Raw genomic sequence first — 22,327 nt, 5'->3', positions numbered from 1 at the left:
CCTTTTTTTTTTTTTTTTTTTTTTAGATTCCATATATATGTGTCAGCATACGATATTTGTTTTACTCTTTCTGACTTACTTCACTCTGTATGACAGTCTCTAGGTCCATCCACCTCACTACAAATAACTCAATTTCATTTCTTTCTATGGCTGAGTAATATTCCATTGTATATATGCACCACATCTTCTTTATCCATTCATCTGTCAGTGAACACTTAGGTTGCTTCCATGTCCTGGCTATTGTAAATAGTGCTGCAGTGAACATTGTGCTACATGACTCTTTTTGAATTATGGTTTTCTCAGGGTATATGCCCAGTAGTGGGATTGCTGGGTTGTATGGTAGTTCTATTTTAGTTTTTTAAGGAACCTCCGTACTGTTCTCCACAGTGGCTGTATCAATTTACATTCCCACCAACAGTGCAAGAGGGTTCCCTTTTCTCCACACCCTCTCCAGCATCTATCATTTGTAGATTTTTTGATGATGGGCATTCTGACCGGTGTGAGCTGAAACTTCATTGTAGTTTTGATTTGCATCTCTCTCATGATTAGTGATGTTGAGCATCCTTTCATGTGTTTGTTGGCAATCTGTATATCTTCTTTGGAGAAATGTTGATTTAGGTCTTCAGCCCATTTTTGGATTGGGTTGTTTGTTTTTTTGATATTGAGCTGCATGAGCTGCTTGTAAATTTTGGAGAATAATCCTTTGTCAGTTACTTCATTTGCAAATATTTTCTCCCATTCTGAGGGTTGTCTTTTGGTCTTGTTTATGCTTTCCTTTGCTGTGCAAAAGCTTTTAAGTTACATTAGGCCCCATTTATTTTTGTTTTTATTTCCATTTATCTAGGAGGTGGGTCAAAAAGGACCTTGCTGTGATTTATGTCATGGAGTGTTCTGCCTAGTTTTCCTCTTAAGAGTTTGATAGTGTCTGGCCTTACATTTAGGTCTTTAATCCATTTTGAGCTTATTTTTGTGTATGGTGTTAGGGAGTGTTCTAATTTCATTCTTATACATGTAGCTGTCCAGTTTTCCCAGCACCACTTATTGAAGAGGTTGTCTATCTCCATTGTATATTCTTGCCTCCTTTATCAGAGATAAGGTGACCATATGTGCGTGGCTTTATCTCTGGGCTTTCTGTCCTGTTCCATTGATCTATCTTTCTGTTTCTGTGCCAGTACCATACTATCCTGATTACTGTAGCTTTGTAGTATAGTCTGAAGTCAGGGAGCCTGAATCCTCCAGCTCTGATACTCTTTCTCAAGATTGCTTTGGCTATTGGGGGTCTTTTGTGTTTCCATACAAATTGTGAAATTTTTTGTTCTAGTTCTGTGAAAAATGCCATTGATAGTTTGATAGGGATTGCATTGAATCTGTAGATTGCTTTGGGTAGTAGAGTCATTTTCACAATGTTGACTCTTCCAATCCAAGAACATGGTATAACTCTCCATTTGTTGGTATCATCTTTAATTTCTTTCATCAGTGTCTTATAGTTTTCTGCATACAGGTCTTTTGTTTACTTAGGTAGGCTTATTCCTAGGTATTTTGTTGCAGTGGTAAGTGGGAGTGTTTCCTTAATTTCTCTTTTAGATTTTTCATCATTAGTGTATAGGAATGCAGGAGATTGCTGTGCATTAATTTTGTATCCTGCTACTTTACCAAATCATTGATTAGCTCTAGTAGTTTTCTGGTAGCATCTTTGGGATTCTCTGTGTATAGTATCATGTCATCTGCAAACAGTGACAGTTTTACTTCTTCCTTTCCAATTTGTATTCCTTTCATTTCTTTTTCTTCTCTGATTGCTGTGGCTTAAACTTCCAAAACTATGTTGAATAATAGCAGTGAGAGTGGGCAACCTTGTCTTGTTCGTGATCTTAGTGGAAATGGTTTCAGTTTTTCACCATTGAGAACGATGTTGGCCGTGGGTTTGTCATATATGGCTTTTATTATGTTGAGGTAAGTTCCCTCTATGCCTACTTTCTGCAGGGTTTTTCTCATAAATGGGTGTTGAATTTTGTCGAAAGCTTTCTCTGCATCTATTGAGATGATCGTATGGTTTTTCTCCTTCAGTTTGTTAATATGGTTTATCACAGTGATTGATTTGCATATATTGAAGAATCCTTGCATTCCTGGGATAAACTCCGCTTGATCATGGTGTATGATCCTTTTAATGTGCTGTTGTATTCTGTTTGCTAGTATTTTGTTGAGAATTTTTGCATCTATGTTTATCAGTGATATTGGCCTGTAGTTTTCTTTCTTTGTGATATCTTTGTCTGGTTTTGGTATCAGGGTGATGGTGGCCTCACAGAATGAGTTTGGGAGTGTTCCTCCCTCTGCTGTATTTTGGAAGAGTTTGAGAAGGACAGGTGTTAACTCTTCTGTGATGTTTGATAGAATTCCCCTGTGAAGTCATCTGGTCCTGGGCTTCTGTTTGTTGGAAGATTTTTAATCACAGTTTCAATTTCAGTGCTTGTGATTGGTCTGTTTATATTTTCTATTTCTTCCTGATTCAGTCTCGGAAGGTTGTGCTTTTCTAAGAATTTGTCCATTTCTTCCAGGTTGTCCATTTTATTGGCATGTAATTAGTTGCATGCATTAATCTCTCATGATCCTTTGTATTTCTGCAGTGTCAGTTTTTACTTCTCCTTTTCATTTCTAATTCTGTTGATTTGAGTCTTCTCCCTTTTTTCCTTGATGAGTCTGGCTAATGGTTTATCAATTTTGTTTATCTTCTCAAAGAACCAGCTTTTAGTTTTATTGATCTTTGCTATCGTTTCCTTCATTTCTTTTTCATTTATTTATGATATGATCTTTATGATTTCTTCTGTTAACTTTGGGGTTTTTTTGTTCTTCTTTCTGTACTTGCTTTAGGTGTAAGGTTAGGTTGTTTACTTGAGATTTTTCTTGTTTCTTGAGGTAGGATTGTATTGCTATAAACTTCCCTCTTAGACCTGCTTTTGCTCCATCCCATAGGTTTTCGGTCATCATGTTTTTATTGTCATTTGTTTCTAGGTATGTTTTGATTTCCTCTTTGATTTCTTCCGTGATCTCTTGGTTATTTAATAACGTATTGTTTAGCCTCCATGTGTTTATATTTTTTACAGATTTTTTTCCTGTAATTGATATCTAGTCTCATAGCATTGTGGTCAGAAAAGATACTTGATACTATTTCAATTTTCTTAAATTTACCAAGGCTTGATTTGTGACCCAAGATATGATCTACCCTGGAGAATGTCCCATGAGCACTTGAGAAGAAAGTGTATTCTGTTGTTTTTGGATGGAATGTCCTATAAATATCAATTAAGTCCATCTTGTTTAATATATCATTTAAAGCTAGTGTTTCCTTATTTATTTTAATTTGGATGATCTATCCATTGGTGAAAGTGGGGTGTTAAAGTCCCCTACTATGATTGTGTTACTGTCAATTTCCCCTTTTATGGCTGTTAGTATTTGCCTTATATATTGAGGTGCTCCTATGTTGGGTGCATAAATATTTACAATTGTTATATCTTCTTCCTGGATTGATCCCTTGATCATTATGCAGTGTCCTTCTTTGTCTCTTGTAATAGTCTTTGTTTTAAAGTCTATCTTGTCTGATATGAGAATTGCAACTCCAGCTTTCTTTTGATTTCCATTTGCATAGAATATCTTTTTCCATCCCCTCACTTTCAGTCTGTATGTGTCCCTAGGTCTGAAATGGGTCTCTTGTAGACAGCATACATACGGGTCTTGTTTTTGTATCCATTCAGCCAGTCTGTGTCTTTTGGTTGGAGCATTTAATCCATTTACATTTAAGGTAATTATTGATGTGTATGTTCCTATTACCATTTTAATTGTTTTAGGTTTGTTATTGTAGGTCTTTTCCTCTCTTGTGTTTCCTGCCTAGAGAAGTTCCCTTAGCATTTGTTGTAAAGCTGGTTTGTTGGTGGTGAATTCTCTTAGGTTTTAATTTCTCCATCAAATGTGAATGAGATCCTTGTTGGGTAGAGTAATCTTGGTTGTAGGTTTTTCCCTTTCATCACTTTAAATATGTCCTGCCACTCCCTTCTGGCTTGCAGAGTTTCTGCTGAAAGCTCAGCTGTTAACCTTATGGGGATTCTCTTGTGTGTTATTTGTTGTTTTTCCCTTGCTGCATTTAATATTTTTTCTGTGTATTAATTTTTTGATAGTTTGATTAATATGTCTCTTGGCGCATTTCTCCTTGGATTTATCCTGTATGGGACTCTCTGTGCTTCCTGGACTTGATTGACTATTTTCTTTCCTATATTATGGAAGTTTTCAACTATAATCTCTTCAAATATTTTCTCAGTCCCTTTCTTTTTCTCTTCTTCTGGGACCCCTATAATTCGAATGTTGGTGCATTTATTGTTGTCCCAGAGGTCTCTGAGACTGTCCTCAGTTCTTTTCATTCTTTTTTCTTTATTCTTCTCTGTGGTAGTTATTTCCACTATTTTATCTTCCAAGTCACTTATCCATTCTTCTGCCTCAGTTATTCTGCTATTGATTCCTTCTAGAGAATTTTTAATTTCATATATTGTGTTGTTCATCACTGTTTGTTTGCTCTTTAGTTCTTCTAGGTCCTTGTTAAACGTTTCTTGTATTTTCTCCATTCTACTTCCAAGATTTTGGATCATCTTTACTGTCATTACTCTGTATTCTTTTTCAGGTAGACTGCCTATTTCATCTTCATTTGTTTGGTCTGGTGGGTTTTTACCTTGCTCCTTCACCTGCTGTGTATTTCTCTGTCTTCTCCTTTTGCTTATCTTACTGTGTTTGGGGTCTCCTTTTCACAGGCTGCAGGTTTGTAGTTCCCATTGTTTTTGGTGTCTTCCCCCCGTGGGTAAGGTTGGTTCAGTGGGTTGTGTAGGCTTCCTGGTGGAGGGGACTGGTGCCTGTGTTCTGGTGGATAAGGCTGGATCTTGTCTTTCTGGTGGGCAAGACTGCGTCCGGTGGTGTGTTGTGGGGTGTCTGTGAACTTATTATGATTTTAGGCAGCATCTCTGCTAATGGGTGGGGTTGTGTTTCTGTCTGGCTAGTTGTTTGGCATGGGGAGTTCAGCACTGTAGCTTGCTGGTCATTGAGTGGAGCTGGGTCTTAGCGTTAAGATGGAGATCTCTGGGAGAGCGCTTGCTGATTGATATTACATGAGGCTGGGCCAGGAGGTCTCTGGCGGACCAATGTCCTGAGCTTGGCTCTCCCACCTCAGAGGCTCAGGCCTGACACCAGGACAGATCACCAAGACCCTGTTAGCGACACGGCCAGGTACGTGGGCAGTTTCTTGCCTTTTGGGAAGTTTGAGGTCTTCTGCCAGCATTCAGTAGGTGTTCTGTACGAGTTGTTACATACATGTAGATGTATTTTTGATGTATTTGTGGGGAGGAAGGTGATCTCCACATCTTAACTCCTCCGCCATCTTGAACGTCCCCTGGCAATTATTTTTTTTAACTTCTATTTATTCCACTGTTTTTAAAATCACCTCAGACAATATGTAATTTTTATGGTTTCCTTTGAGTCAAATTTTTGGTCCATATCGTTTGGGGAGTAGTCAGAAATTAGAGTAATAAGCATATAGATGTCATGGTTAGATAGGCTTTTTTTTGCTTTTTTTTCCTAACTTGCTGTAGCTGATGCTGTTGATACCCCAGCCAGATGACCCTGTCTTCTGTTACAAGCCTATGTTTCCTACTGCACACATCTGTGACTCTGCCTAAGGGCATTCCCTGGTCCAGGATGCAGACTTGGCCCTCACAAGGGGCAAGCTCTCAACCAATGACAGATAAAGAGCACATAACGCATACACACCTGTTCATTAACACATCCTGTGTTGGCTTCCTTCTTCTGTGTTACTCCTCCATTCCCTCGTGGGTGCTTCCTCCATATTGTTATTTCAGGGTTTGCTTCTTGAGGAAGCCAATCTAAGATACCTGCCAAAGTTTTCCAGTTGTAAGTTACAGGATGCTTTCAAAATAAAAACATCACAAGAATGGTACCAATATATACACTATTGCAAATGAAGCTCATGGTGCATTGGAGGGTTTTTATGAACAACACTCATTAGATTCAGTGGGAAGGAGTCATAATGTGCTCTGCCCTTCAGCATTCCTTTACCACCTGCTTTTGAGATTATTCATTAAACATTTCAATTGTCCTGAGAATGCTGCTAACATTTTCAAAGTTCTAGAGCTGTGCTGCCAAATGGGAGTGTTCTGCTCTGCCCAGTCTGGTAGCTGCTGAGCCACATGTGGCTGTTGAGCTCTTGACACATAACCAGTGCACTGAGAAACTGTATTGCTCATTTCATTTAAATTTAAATTGCTGCATGCTGCTTCTGGCTACTCTACTGGATTGTACGGTTCTAGAGCTCTACGAGTATGAAAATTCTTTGTGAAAGTTTCCTCCTCATTGTTTTTCAGACTCTTTTTTCTTTCTTCTTTGAGTTGGCCTTATCCCAAACGGTGGGATGCTGATTTCATCAGTTTCAGCTGCATTCACTATGTGAAGCCACCAGCTGTATAAAACTGAGGGGTGGAGTTAAGAAAGCCAGTTGGCTTTATAAATAGTTTGATTAAAGAGATTATAATTACTTACAGATTACATAGTACGTTTTACAGTGCATTACTGACCAGTGCAACTAGTCTACAGAATATGTATGGCATTATTTTGCTTACCTTATGGTTAGAGTTTCAGGACGTTTGCAAAGGTTAATTCTCTTACATTTAACAGAAAATTTCCAATAAGCCATTGGTTGCCCTGTCTGATAACTGAAGACATATACCAGATTCGGTGGCAGCGATAATAAGGATTCCTTTCGATGGCCTCCAAGGCGCTATGCTATTTCCATCTCTCTCTGACCTCCAGGCTTCTTTCTTTCTTACACATGCCAAGATCACTTCCGATTTGGGAGCTTTGTGCTGGTTTCTTCTGCCTGGAAGGCTCTTCTCTGAGGTCTCTTCATGGATGGCACCTTCTCATTTGGCCACTGCTCAAATGTCTCCCCCTCAGAGAGGCAGCCTTCCTGTTGGTTTTGTGGGTTTTTAAAAACATTGAATTAGATTCCAGTGACCTTAAATCAGAGGACTCAGAATTTGATCTTTAGGCTCATACTGATTTGTCAATGTTACATAAGTATAGCATTTATTTATGATATATTATATACTTTAAAAATCCTTAAGTAGAATCCAGTATCTATTTGATATTAAAATGGATAACCCTGGGTGAAATAGAGGAACTAGATATTTTAGGCCCATATTAGTCTGTTGTTAATACACAACTACAGTTTGTGTTTTACATATGATTTTAATGAACTGTCTTCTGTTTTTAGGTTTTGAAGGCAATGAACTGACTCCTCTTGCTGCAATATGTGTGAAAATATATTCTGGAGGAAAAGAATTAAAGGTGGATGGCTCTATTCAGATTTCTCTCCCACTTCTACGTACAAATGGTATAAGTGCAGGGGATCACATACCTGCCTGGACATTTGATATGAACACAGGTATGTGAGCTAGGTGAAAACGTTCTGAATATTTGAATATTTTAGAAATATGTTTCTATATTTTTATTTAATTTTTCATCTTTATTAAGGTATAATTGACAAATAAAATTTCTATATTTTATATACAATATTAAATTTTAATATGCATTATTTAAAACATTAAAATATTTATATTTTAATGTTTTATCTTTAGTAGAGTACTAAATCAGTAATATTATAATTTTAAGCACTTTGTTAATGACGAAAAGTGACCCTACTTTGATTAAAACAATACAATTGTGGGAAAAGGATATCACTGTTACATTTTAAGATAGCATTATTTACTCATATTCCCATGTTTTTATATTTTGAGCAGAAATAAAATTTTTAAAATTATTTCTGCTCTAATGAGTTTATTTTTGTTTTGATAGGAAATATGAAGTTATATATAAAAGCTTGGCTAAAGCAATTCATAAATATATGCTAATTTCATGAAAATAACACTGTTTTTTATATGTATGTGTGTGTATATATGTATGTGTATTATATTTATAGAGAGAGAGAGAGAGGGAGAGAGAGAGAGAGTAGAGAGATTATTTTCCAAAAAAAAACTTTCGTACCAATTTGGTTCCCTGAGTTTAGCCTCCTAAATAGCAGCTGGATGCACTTTTTTTCCCTTCTGCTTCTCTTGGTTTTCTTGTGTTTCCATGTAAATAAGGTGGGAATCTTTACCAAAAAACAAAAACAAGAAAAGATGATCAGTCCAAAACTGGGTCCAGGGGTAGAACTGTCTTGGGTTAAGTCATGTTACACAACCTAGACAGTTTTGCAGGACTTGATTTCTTTCTCATCTGTTTCCTGTGTTGATACCTTTCTGGAATAGGATTTCCCTTCTGAGTGTCAAGAAGGCTGTAGGTGCTCTCACTTTATACTACCCAGGTTAAAGTCCAACGGAAAGAGAAATTCTTTCCTAGTAGCTATTACCTAAGCCCTTGGATTCACTGCATTTGTAGAATGGGGTTTGCATGCCCATCTTGGAACCAATCTTTGTGGTCTGCAAATAGATTGCACAAATTTATTTAGGCTTAAGTCATGTGTTGGAACTGGGATTGGAGCCCTAAACTAGTCATGTGGACTGAGAATAGGGAGCAGTAGATCCTCAAAGGAGATCTGGAATGAGGTTTCACTGTAACTGGAAGGGTAGGTAGTGAGGCACAAACACACACATGTTCACTATAGAAGATAAAAACATGGATATATTATTGTTTAAGAAAGACTGGAAACTATATAAGTAACAATGGTAGTTGTAAGGGACAAACTCTTCTTCTAAAACTTCACTTCTGGTCACCAAATGTGAGGGTGTTTTTTCTGTACCAAGCAGGACTCTTAACACGAGCTAATAAGTGTCCTAAAATTTCATTCAATTTAGACACTCTCTACCTGGAGTTAGTGTCAGATCCTACAGGTTAAGGGCTCAGTCCTGCAGCCCCCAACTCAAGAGGCCAGTTGCAAGTCCAGCTTGTCACCCATGCTTCTGCCCAGCTGGCTATAAATTGGAGGTTCCCATGACCCTCTCCTCGAGTTTGATAACTTGCTAGAACAGCTCACAGGAAGACAGTTTACTAACTAGATTATCAGTTTGTTATAGAAGGGTACGACTTGGTAATAGCCAGATGGAGGAGATGCACAGGGCAAGGTATGGGAGAAAGGGCCTGGAGCTTCAGTGCTCTCTCCTCTGGGTGCTCCACCCTCCCAGCACCTCCACGTGTTCACCAACTCTGCTCTCTAAACCCTGGAGTTCAGGGATTTTTATGGAGGCCTTATTATGTAAGCATGCTTGATTAAATCATTGAACACTGGTGATTGAGTTCAAGCTCCAGCCCCTCTTCCTCCTCTACAGGGGTGCGTAGGGGTGGGGATGAAAGGTCCAACTCTGATCACGTGGTTGGCTCCTCTGGCAACCAGCCTCCTATCCACAGGGACTTTCCAAAATTCACCTCATTAACATAAACTCAGGTGTCATTGAAAGCAGCTTGTTATGAACAACAAACCTTATCACATAGGAAATTCCGAGGTTTTAGGAGCTCTGTGCCAGGACTGGGGATTAAGACCACACATATATTTCTTATTATAAATCACAATGTCACAGTGGTATACTACTGTTAAACATTGGATTAAGAGCTCTAAGACCTGGATTCTGGTCCATTTACCAGCAGTGTGATTTTGAACAAATCACTTAATTTATTCCGGCCTCAATTTCCTAATTTGTTGAATGAGAGAATTGTTTTAAGACACTTTAAAGAAGAATATCTTCTTTGAGTTCTGCTTTCTGATTGTTTCTCCTGAAAAAGGCTTTTGTCTCTAATGTACCTTCCAGTGGCAAAATTTTTGAATTAATTTGTCACATACGTAATGCTTAGTTTTAATGTTTTAATGTAACTATTTAAAAAGCAGTAGGTTGACTTATTCTGATAATTCCAAGTTTGTCTACCTTATTAAAAACACTGTTTTACATGTTATAGATATACATCATTACAAGGAACCAATAAACCAAATACAACTATACACCAAACTTATAAATAGCTTTGTTATGCTGGACTTCATAAAAGATACTGGCTTTACTGAATGCTTTTTTCTGTGGATAACATTTAATTGAATCCGAATAGCATTTTTTAAAAAGTTTTAAAAAATTGAGCTCTAAAAGAGCTATGCCAGCAGTACTAGAACAAAACAGTATTTAATAAACAATAAGGCCATAAAACATAGACTATAAGTGTTTAATCAGAATCCCAGAATAGGTAACAACCACCTGTTGATAAATTTGGATTTAATTACTCACATTCTTATTAAGACATATCTCAATATGCACAATGTAGACATTATTTGGAGTCATGATTTCCCTAAATAGATCTATATCCTTAGTTTATTAGTATTGATTTTATTTCCTTTAGTCTTAACAAATCAAATTATTCTATTTAATATAATATGTACTGTATTATGATGTAATATATATATATTATCCCATGATAATATATTGCCACAGTTTTCATAATCTTTGAAAAAGTCCTGCAAAGTATTCTACACATGACTATCAGCAAACTCCTATCAGCATTAAAGATATATAAACGAATTGATTAGTATTTTTTACTTGCCTTCCTTTGTAGGTGCTTGGGTAAATCATGGCGGGGGAATGGTCAAGGAATATAACAATCATTTAATTTGGACATACGAGGCACCTCATTTGGGCTACTGGATAGCAGCTCCACTTCCAGGAACTAGAGGTATGGTAAAAATGAAACAAAGAGTAAATTTTAAAAAGTCCAAATAGTCATGCTGAAATTGATATTAGGAGATTCCTATTTTATTCTGAGCATTGCCACTTACTGTATGACACTGGAAAAAGCTTTTAGTCTCTTGATCTCAGCTTTATTTTATTTTTTCCATGCGTATCAGGAAAGATTAAATTCCATGAACTCGAAGGTCCTTTGTAGCTGTAATATCTGATGAATCTGAAGTATGAAGTGTATTCAAATCAAGAATTTCCTTAGTTTACTTTTTATGAATAAATTCCACCCAGATCAGTTAGAGTTTTTGGTTGCAAAAAACAGGAATAGATTTTAGATAATTAAAAAAATGTGTTAGGATATAGGGAGTTTGCAGAATCCTAGGGAAAGCTGACGAAGCAGATTATAAAAGGCAGGAATCCTAGAGGGCCCAGTTAGCAGACCTACTTGACTGTCTTTGGAAGACTGCTGCTTCATAACAGCTGATACTAACCCTTTGCAGTCCTTTCCTCATACTGTTCCTGATCTTTCTAGAGATGTGGAATTTAGATGGGCCCAGACTTAGGTCGTGAGCATTCTCCTTGGTGGGTCTGCGGTGGGGAGGAGGAGGGGCTGTTGAATAATAGTGTCCCCAGACTGTTTCCGAGATAAGACAAGTGATAGCTCAAATAGAGAGTGGCCTGACATATGCACAGGAGGTGGACAAAAACCAAGAGCTATCTGCTAGGAATGGCCTATTCATATTCTAGGAGAAATAAGTATTTCATTTTTCCTAGATTTAACATGGTATCAAATTATCTATTTACTTTGTACTTAAACACAACTCAAGATGTAGGATTTCTATCTCAAAATACTCAAACATTGCATGTTTCATCCATTAATTCATCTTAAAAAAAGAAATACTCTGACCTACTGTAGTGTAGACTGGTTGCCTCATGGACCTGCTACCACTTTCTAGGGCATCTGGGAGTTCACTGGTATAAATTCTTGGCTTTCCCTGCCGCCAGCTCTGCTAAGTCAACTTTCCAGCAGTCGGCATCTTGTTGCTCTTGTCTCTTATCTCAGTCTGCCTTAACCTATGGGTTTTTGTCTATTTATAAAAACAAAACATCATCAAAACGTCTACAAACAATAAATGCTGGAGAGGGTGTGGAGAAAAGGGAACCCTCTTGCACTGTTGGTGGGAATGTAAATTGTTACAGCCACTATGGAGAACAGTATGGAGGTTCCTTAAAAAACTACAAGTAGAACTACCATACGACCCAGCAATCCCACTACTGGGCATATACCCTGAGAAAACCATAATTCAAAAAGAGTCATGTACCACAATGTTCATTGCAGCACTATTTACAATAGCCAGGACATGGAAGCAACCTAAGTGTCCATCAACAGATGAATGGATAGAGAAGATGGCACATATATACAATGGAATATTACTCAGCCATAAAAAGAAATGAAATTGAGTTATTTGTAGCAAGGCAGATGGACCTAGAGTCTGTCATACAGAGTGAAGTCAGTCAGAAAGAGAAAAACAAATACCGTATGGTAACACACATATATGGAATCTAAAAAAAAAAAAAAAAAAGTTTCTGAAGAACCTAGGGGCAGGACAGGAATAAAGATGCAGACGTAGAGAATGGACTTGAGGACACAGGGAGGGGGGAGGGTAAGCTGTGACAAAGCGAGAGAGAGGCATGGACATATATACACTACCAAACGTAAGGTAGCTAGCTAGTGCGAAGCAGCTGCATAGCACAGGGAGATCAGCTCGGTGCTTTGTGACCACCTAGAGGGGTGGGATAGGGAGGGTGGGAGGGAGGGTCAAGAGGGAGGCGATATAGGGATATATGGATACATATAGCTGATTCACTTTGTTATACAGCAGAAACTAACACAGCATTGTAAAGCAAGTGTACTCCAATCAAGATGAAAAAAAATAATATACAAAAAGAAAAACAAAGCTTTCAGTGTCATTTTAGTAAAGTTTAGGGAAAGTGTGAAAGCCAAATGCATATGTCATTCCTTCATCTTTAATCATGTGTCAGAGAAAATTCTTTTGGTTTATCTAGTGTCTTGGTTCCCAGCTGAAAGGCAGCTGCAACCTGGCTATTTCATGCTGTTCAGGAATAGTCCCAGTGCACACCGTGATCCAGGATGTGGATGATATTTTACATACATTTCTCTGTAGCAGTTTATCTGCTAACTTTGTTAGCAATTTATCTGCTAACTTTGTTAGGCTTTGATTTTTTTCTGCAATTTTAAAAATAGTTTGATATTTTCATTTTACATTTGACAACCTTTGAATTTTAAACCATGCAAGGTAACAAGACTTTTTTTCATTGAAGCTAAAATTTAGTATTTCAATAGAAGAAATATGAGCTATTAATATTAACCATTACGATCAAGAGGATGTTCTGTTTTTGTTTGAACTTAGTGCTTATGAGATTTATTCAGAAACCAGAGGGTGATTACTTTTGTTTTTCATGGTGCAAAACTATCATGCGGTCTTGCCAGCTCTCTGACCATATCCCATTCTAGATTTGCAACTATAAAATGATGAAAAGATGAAAAAGAACAATATTTAATACTTCAGCTAAATCCAAGTTCTTTCATTTCTAATAAAAATGACCTAAGGGGCACTTGAGTTTTATAGAGAAGTGTGCTTTCCACTGAAAATATACCTGAAGCAACCAATCTATACAAGATGACTATCAATTATAAAAGTTGAAATAATTTTCTAAAATAGGTGGAAGTTTTGTTTTAGCTTATATGTCAGGAACGATTTTGTGTGAATCAGAGTACTAACATAGAAGTGTGGGATTCCCGTTCAGTTTGAATTAGATACCTTCTAGTGATGGTTTTGAAAAATCCATACGAGAAATATGGATAACTTGATAACTTGACTGTAGTTCTGGCTTTGACAGTAATTAACAGGGTAAGCTTGAAATAGGTACTTACCCATCTGAGTATTAGTTTTCTTTTTTCTAAATTGCGGAAGTTGGATATGAGGATCACTAATGTCCCTAAACATTTTAGGATGCGAGTGTTACAGTAAACTCAAAATTGGTCCTATGATGGACCAGTTAGTGTCTGGTGTGCTAGAGCTACTTTAGTTATAATTTGGTTAATAATATACTAAATCTGTTTTTAAAGTAAATCTTAATATTTTTTCAAGGAATTCTAGAAATCTGTTTAAGTGCAAGAAATTAAAATCAATTGGTTTTTCACAGATTGCTACAGGTAAGTAGGTGGCTGAGTATAGAATTTATTAAACAAGTACCATTACTTTTTTTAAATATGCATTTTCAGGTATATTTGAATGAAAATATATTATAATTTTCTACCTTTCTAACCCCTTTTGGGCATGCGCATATACACCCAGTGTGCCCACACACACATGCAGATGTATGCTTTTTTGCTATTGTCATACATATAAGATTTGGGACAAATGCAACAATGTCAGCCTCTTAATTCCAAAAGTGAGTCCTGTTGGAATTCTGTGGAGTGAAAATTGTTAGCATGACTCTATTGTGGAAATATATATTCAATATTCTTTTGGAGAAGAAGTTGAATTTCACCCAGTTAATAGCCGAACTTTACTCTGTTGCAGCTCTGGATCCTGAATAAGAATCTGTAGGTAGAATTGTTACTCTTATCTCTTTTTTGTTTGAAGAAATTTCATATTGTGCGATGCTGTGCTTGGTTGCCTATTCAATATGATAAACATTTTATTATCAATTACCATATAGGAAAGCATGGTCAATACTGAAGTGCCTGTTCTATAACCTTGATGTTTCATTTAACAACAGTGGTATAATATAGCTAACACTTACTGAGTGCTTATCATGTGCTAAGCACTGTTGTAAATATTTATACGTATTGACCCATTTAATCTTCGTAACAACCCACATGGCTGAGGTATGACAGTTATGGACTGAGACACAAGTAAATGAAGCCTGCCCAATACCTCACAGGAAGAAAGGGTGAGGCCAGGATTCCAGTTCAGGCATTCTGGCTCTAAAGTCTGAATGCATAACCACAACACTGCATCTCCAAATCCCCTTTAATATTACTATTACTTTAATCAACTTAGATGATGCAAAAGTTAAAGGATCTAAAGGCCTCATGATCCTTAGTCTTTCCAATGTCCTTGGTGAAGCTGAAAGCTTCATGCTGGACATCTTCTCATGGTCAAGATGACCAGAAAATCGGATGTCTCATCACCTTGAGTACATATTAAAATCCAGTTGATACTGATCAGTAGAGTTGTTGTTACATACATTTTTGAGCAAAATTAGGTCTTAGTGACGTTGAAACATTACCTCAAGATAAGTTGCATTTATTTTCATGCAGAATATTCATAGCCTGCACTGATCATCCCAGTGCTTAGTCTGCTTTTACTGCAGTTAAGCTAATTACAACAGCACTGTATACATGTGCTCATTGTATATATGTGCTCATGAAGAATAATGGCTCACCTGTGCCGCTGCTGGGCTTAGCTTGCTGGGATCATAGCGTCATCTTGTTCTGGAGTCCAGCCTGCAATTAAAAGTTGCAACTTTTAATTCTTCAGGTCCCCCAGTTTTTGCATTCTCTTTGGTCCTTTTCAGCCCTGCTTACTTTGGCAAATTCTTTTTGAATTTATCTTTAAAATTTCTTTTTTAATCAAATGCAGCTAATCATAGTCAACACTCAATACATTCTCATAGTCAACACTCAATACATTCTCATAGTCAACACTCAATACATTCTATCTCAAAACCTCTTTGCACAAAGCTCTCGTTAGAAATATTTTCTCCCAGTTTATTCCAGCAAATATTTTGCTACCACATGGCTTGGGCCACCATTTTTATTGCCTCCTGCAACAGTTTCCTCACTGCCTGGCTTGGAAGCCAGTGTCACACATTTTAGGTTTTGTCATAGCAGCAGTTCAGCATCTCGCTGCCACTTTCTGCAATACTCAGCCATCAGTAACAAATAAACCTGTTATCTCAGCAGCTAACGATAGCAAACAGTTGTTTGTTGCTTTCACTTCATGACTGTTGGGCTTGGCTTGGTTCAGCTCAACATTTTTTCTCGTTCCAGAACCTAGGTTGAAGGAATAGCAAAACTTTGGGATATACTATTCACATAATAGAGGGCCTTAGCAAGAGGACAGGCCATTCAGGCGGCCTCATTTAAGATGCTCACATTTCACTGGGCAGAGCAAGTCAACTGATTAAGCCCAAAGGGGGTAGGGAAAGTAATCTCCACCCACAGGGAAGCCTGCCATGGGAGGGGAGCAAATAAATACAACTGTGTATACACTTATTTAGTCTGCCTTGCCCAAGATAGGACATTGAAAATTTGACCTAAAATAATATATTTTCTCTTTATTTGTTTATTTTGAACCATTTAGGGTCAGGTATAAATGGAGATTCAAAGGACATAACTGCCTACCACACAGTGTTTCTTTCAGCCATATTAGGAGGAACAATAGTCATTGTCATTGGATTTTTTGCTGTACTTCTTTGTTATTGCAGGTAAGAACAATATTAATGTGTATGAACACAGAGACTATCAGGTTATAGTATCATGTCAGTTCTGTGTATTACAATGTTAGTAGAAATCAATGGTTTGATCTTTAAAATATGTAGATTAAAATAAAAATGGATATATTCTTAGAGTAGCATTGCATATATTAATAAACATATTATGAGACGATTTTTTTAAAATGAAACCTTCTAGATAAGTTTTAAACATTTTTTTGCCTTCTCTTCTACTCTAGGGATAAGTGTGGTACTCCACAGAAAAGAGAAAGAAATATCACTAAACTTGAGGTCCTCAAGAGAGACCAGACAACTTCAACAACTCACATAAATCACATCAGTTCAGTCAAAGTTGCATTAAAAACCGAGGACAAGTCACAGTTATTCAGTGCCAAAAGCTCCTCGTACAACCTTCAGAAAAAGGAACCATCAAAGGTAGAAGCAGAAGAAAGAGTTTCCATGGTAAAAACTCGGGACAGTTTAAAAATCTATAATGAAGATGTTTCATTTCTGTCAGTCAATCAAAATAATTACTCAAGAAACCCAGCTCAGTCTTTGGAGCCCAATGTAGGGTCCAAACAACCTAAACATATTAACAACAATATATCTTCATCTCTAGGTGATGCTCAAGAGGAAAAGAGGTATCTCACAGGTAGTGAAGATGTGTATGGGCATTCTCACATTCCAGAACAGCTTATGCATATCTACAGCCAGCCCATTGCCATCCTTCAGACATCTGACCTCTTCTCCACTCCAGAGCAGTTACATACTGCTAAGTCAGCTACTTTGCCAAGAAAGGGACAGTTAGTCTATGGCCAATTGATGGAACCAGTAAATAGAGAGAACTTTACACAGACATTGCCCAAAATGCCAATGCATTCTCATGTACAGCCTCCAGATGCCAGGGAAGAGAATATCCCGCTCGAAGGTCAACAGAGCTTGCCATCCCAAACTTCAGATTGGAGCCGGTATTCAAACAGCCTACTAGAATCTGTTTCTGTTCCTGGAACACTAAATGAAGCTGTTGTAATGACTCCCTTTTCATCAGAGCTTCAAGGAATTTCAGAACAGACCCTCCTAGAACTGTCCAAAGGAAAGCCCTCCCCCCATCCCAGAGCCTGGTTTGTGTCTCTTGATGGAAAGCCAGTCGCACAAGTGAGGCACTCCTTCATAGACCTGAAAAAGGGCAAGAGAGCCCAGAGCAACGACACGAGTCTGGACTCTGGGGTAGACATGAATGAGCACCACTCAAGTAGAAAACTGGAGAGGGAAAAAACATTCATCAAAAGTATGCATCAGCCTAAGATCCTTTACTTAGAAGATTTAGACCTGAGCAGTAGTGAGAGTGGAACCACTGTCTGCTCCCCTGAGGACCCAGCTTTAAGGCACTTCCTAGATGGAGGGAGTGGAGCTATCATGGAGCACCCTGGGGAAGAGTCCCCAGGAAGAAAAAGCACCGTTGAAGATTTTGAAGCCAATATATCCCCCACTAAAAAAAGGGGAAGACCACCACTAGTCAAAAAAGATAGCAAGACTAATATCTGGAAGAAGCGAGAGGAACGCCCACTGATTCCCATCAATTAACACCAAGAGTGGTCGTGTCTCTGCTGTCTCGTGCTGTTTATTCTTGCTTGTTGTTGTAAACTGCCGTATGAACTTCTGCAGAAGTTGAGACTGAGCAATCTCATGGTCCCTGGACATGTCTCAAGCAGAGTAAATAGTAAAATGGTAATTCAGTAGTGAGAGAAAGATACCAAGGAATGCTTTTTCTGGCCTATTCTTTTCATTTATTTTTGGGTGATGAATTTGAAGTATCCAAGAGTTCAAAATGTAAAATAGCTTCAAGATGTTAGTTATCCAAAAATGTTGCTCAGTCAGCAAGTTGAGTCCTGACTCTGAAGAATAACAGTGAAAAGTGTACTACTAAAGTTGCTTCCAAAAATGTTGCTTCTCCTTTGATGACTACCCCTGTGAAATGTTTAGAAATGAAACTGTATTCTTCAGGCATCATATTCTTGTGAAATGTTACTATTATGTTCTCCACTGCCTATACTTGAAAATAACTTGATAAATATTCTGGATTGATGTTATTCTAGAGTTCAAAGGCCAAACCTCATTTTCTTTTTTAAACAGCATGTGTATTGTTATCAACCCAAAAGTAAATTCCATACTCACATAAGATGGGCAAGAAGCTACTTGGTTGTTAGAGAGGGAAATGCCAGCTCTTTGGTTGTTTTTGGATACAACGTCACAGAATAAAAAGGTGTTCGTTTATTTAGAAATCTGAGAAATGAATGCCCTGATACTGAATTTTTATTTTAAAATTTCTTACCCCCTTCCCCATCACCAAAAGTGAAGTGAGCTTAGCTGTCAAGGAAAACTTTTTACCAATCTAAAAAAAAAAAGAAACCCAAACATTCCTCCCCCTCCCCAATTTGTAGTTTAAGACTCACTGATACATGTAGGCTAAAATCAGTTTTAAGGTATTTCTTCTATTTAAAAAAATTTAGTCACTTAAACATTATTAAACTTGATTTAAAAAGTCAATGAATTGAACACTCAAAATATGTGGAGCTAAAGGAAGTAAATATTTCAATATTTTCTGAAATGTCAAGCAGAAAAAAAAATGCCATTTCCCTGAGACTCAAAAATACCTTCATGATACTAGGTGTATATCCAGATCTTTTTTTTCAGTTGACATTCATAAAAAATGTTTGGGAAAAACAGTTTCAATTTCATGGGAAAAGTAAAAGATTTTTCTTAAATCACTTAAATGCTTTAAGTTATATAACATTTTTTCCAAGTTTGGAAGTCATATATTCATCTTCTTTTCATCATAGCAAAGAATTCAATGTGAACACATTCAACAGCTGTTTTTAATAATGTGTTTTCAACTCCAAATTATCATTCATATGTCCTAAAAATGAAGCTCTTTGTTAATTAAAATCAGCTCATCCCATTTTTCTTAATTTCCATAAAGACAGATGTCTGAAGCAGCTTCCCCTTTCCCCTGGGGAAAAAATGAAACTAAATTGCTTTATTTCTCATGCCCTACTAATTAACTTGGAAGCAACATAGAGACCCAAGGCACATAAACAAGTTGAAAGAACTAAAATTAGCCACATTAGCTTCAGTCAAATTATATAGATATACAACAAAAGGCAACAGCTTTTTCCCCAAGACAGTAGACTTCAGCCAGTTTTTTCCTGCAACCATTTCTGAAGCATCTAACATGTCAGATAACACTCCTACCTTTCTGTATTAACCCGAAGAATTTAAGACCTAGGCAAAAGTTTGCTATATTCTACCCCAATCCATGAAAGAGATAAGTGTTTTGGATAATACCTAGATTTACTTTTTTTTGGGGGGGGGGGAGTGATAAGGTCCAAAATTAGAAGCGGCTTTTTATTGGTTTACACAGAAAGATGTAGTAAAAGCGGCATAAATGAAAATGATTTGGAAAAGGTTAAGGAGTTAGTGCTCTGCTGAAGTGCCTTTGATATAGATTTGCTTTATTAGAAGGATATGATAACATCTTTCTTAAATGTGCATTTTCTTTCTGTTAGCCAAATTAAACAGATGTGCTGTTTTATTAATTAAAAATATAGACCTCGTGTTTCACGTTGGAACAATGAATTTTGCATGCAAGTGACATCTCTTTGTGTGTTTAATTATTGTTTGAATCCAGTTTATATTGATACATTGTTTATGTTGGAATGAAGTTAGAAACTATATAGTAATATATTGCACTTCAATATTTTAAGTGTATATTTTCCCCACCCTTAAAAATGTTTAATCGCTTATCTTGGTAATGGAATACACACATTGATATAAGGGTATACCATTCAGGTATGCCACTTACTCATTCTTGTATAAAGGAAATGAGAAGATGTATCCCCAAGGGCTTTTCTAGAAATACTTTTTTTGGTTTCAGAATAAAGTCTTATTTTTTTATACACTGCACATTCTGTTCTCAATTGGGAAGTATAGGCAATTTATCTTTTCTAATGATCCAAACAAAATGTGTAACTTCTCATTTGTGAGTAGTTCACAAATTTCGTTAAAAAGCTGAAGCCATCTACTTTTTCTTAACCCAAGTGATAATAAACCTGCAATATTCACAACTTTCTTAAAATTTTTAAATTGAAAACTAAGTTTTTTGCAAATGAAAACCTTGAGAATTTTGGTCACAAATTGTTAACATCTGTGGATCCTTTATATATAGTTTGGATATATCTTAAAGGCAAAATTATCCCTTAATTAACTGATGGGTTCATTTACTAAAGCACAGCTATATGTATTTTTGAATACATATTATGATCTTGAATTTATAAAATCCATTTTTATGACATTTATGCAGTTGTATAGGGATTATGCCCTTTTATAATACACAGTATACCACGAAGGTCACCAGTATTGAGGAATAAAAGCACTTCTTTGCTTTGGCAGTCATTTTCAGATCACTTTCTATGTGTTTGAATCCTCTGGTATCAATACATAGTATAGAGTTTTAGGGGTCTGTGGGTCAAATTTTGTCCCTCAAAACTTCCCAGGAAGGTGAAGCTCCAAGTTACATATTCATTTATAGGGAATGAAGTACTCATTTCTCCATGTACTAGAGTTGTAAAGAATTTGACTATGTTAATTTCCATCTCAGACCTAGAGTTGACATTTTGCTCTCTTGTTTCCAAGTGTTTCTATCTTTTGTATTCTTTCATCAGAGGAATCTCACATTTCAGTGTACTTAGTGCCATTACTAGGATATTTACTGCTGAAAACTGTTAACAATCTGAAGATTTGAAAAATGTTAAACATAGTTCAGTAAAGATAATAAAATAAATCTAAAAATGTACTTGATGCATTGTTTTATTTTGGGTAAACTATGAAACATTCCTCCCTAAACTGTTGTTTAATATAGCGGATATTCAATTATTTTTTCTTTATTACACTCCCTATAGTAAAATAAACATATTTGAATACCCTTTGTTTATATAATGAACTTGATTTCTCTTTGTATTTCATGTTCTCCAAGGTTCACATTTTTACTACTAAAGCTGAGTATAGACATTATTTTTCCATTCAATGAGAATACTTTTCAAGATAATCTGATAGATATTTAGGTAGTTGCAGTTTTATATTCTAAAGGAGAAATGATATAATACACCCTCCCACAGCCCCTGCAAAAAAATTTCTTTTGACTTTAAACCAAAGACTAAATGATGACACAAAGGCTGTTTACACTTAGAGAGCTGGATCTCCTTCAAGACCCCTTCTGCTCAGTTAATTGAACAATGCCCAAGTTCATGCAGTCTGTATTTTGGGGCTTTAGAATATCTTTTAGAATGATTATCCTGACTTCATGTTTTTAGACATTTTGTACAACTTAAATAAATATGGTACTAGAAATACCTGTGGTCAGTTCTAATGGGAATTGGGCTCTGAATCTACTCACAAACACAGTGGAGATTATGACCCTCAACACTGGTGTTGAAATAGACACTTCCGCTTGGATCCCCAAGTGCAAGCCAGGCTATGGCCACCTTTGTCAGGGCCTCGTCTCCATCCAGGAGAGTGTGGAGTCTTAATAGAAATGATGCAGCCCCTGGAAGAGTCATGCAGGACCCAACCTCACATGGAATTGGTTGTAACAGAAAAGAGATTTCATAAATCACAATCAGAAATTTAGCTTCCAAAAAGACTGAAGTTCATCACATTCTCAAGGGAAATTAATATGGGAAGACGGATATGTAGGAACTACAGGAAAAAAAGTGAATGGAGTTAGTAGGTATTTTTAAAAGTTTATCAAAAGTCTTCACTCATCAGTTCTTGATAATTGTGACAGCTAATCAGGGACCCTTCCTTTGAACAACATGCTGGAAAAATGTTAAACTATATGGTAGTGTTGCTTTATCTAGACTTCATAAAATCATCTTTTGGCCTTTTTATAGGTGGGTTTCTTTATCATAAGCTACAGTGAGATAGCTTAATTCCAACAGTAAGCTCTCTCTAAATAAATTGAGTTAGTTTCTTTTGCAAAATCAGCCCTATTG

At 36.7% G+C, this 22,327-nt stretch overlaps 1 protein-coding gene across 1 annotated transcript in view; it reads left to right on the top strand.

The window, feature by feature from the left end:
* Window positions 1-21,129, top strand: part of FAM171B (family with sequence similarity 171 member B) — a 65,327-nt gene extending 44,198 nt beyond the window's left edge. Inside the window, exons 5-8 of the mRNA XM_029225550.1 lie at window positions 7,316-7,486; window positions 10,630-10,746; window positions 16,148-16,271; window positions 16,517-21,129. Coding sequence (XP_029081383.1) covers window positions 7,316-7,486; window positions 10,630-10,746; window positions 16,148-16,271; window positions 16,517-17,861 — 1,757 coding nt within the window. The 3' untranslated portion in view covers window positions 17,862-21,129. The remainder of the gene's footprint in view (window positions 1-7,315; window positions 7,487-10,629; window positions 10,747-16,147; window positions 16,272-16,516) is intronic.
* The last annotated feature ends 1,198 nt before the right edge of the window (window positions 21,130-22,327 follow it).

This window comes from Monodon monoceros, unplaced genomic scaffold (assembly GCF_005190385.1).
Source record: "Monodon monoceros isolate NGI ecotype Baffin Bay Population unplaced genomic scaffold, NGI_Narwhal_1 Super_Scaffold_16, whole genome shotgun sequence".
NCBI classification, from domain to species: Eukaryota; Metazoa; Chordata; class Mammalia; order Artiodactyla; family Monodontidae; genus Monodon; species Monodon monoceros.
The sequence above is the reverse complement of the archived record's forward strand: the minus strand, read 5'-3'. Positions and strand labels throughout refer to the sequence as shown.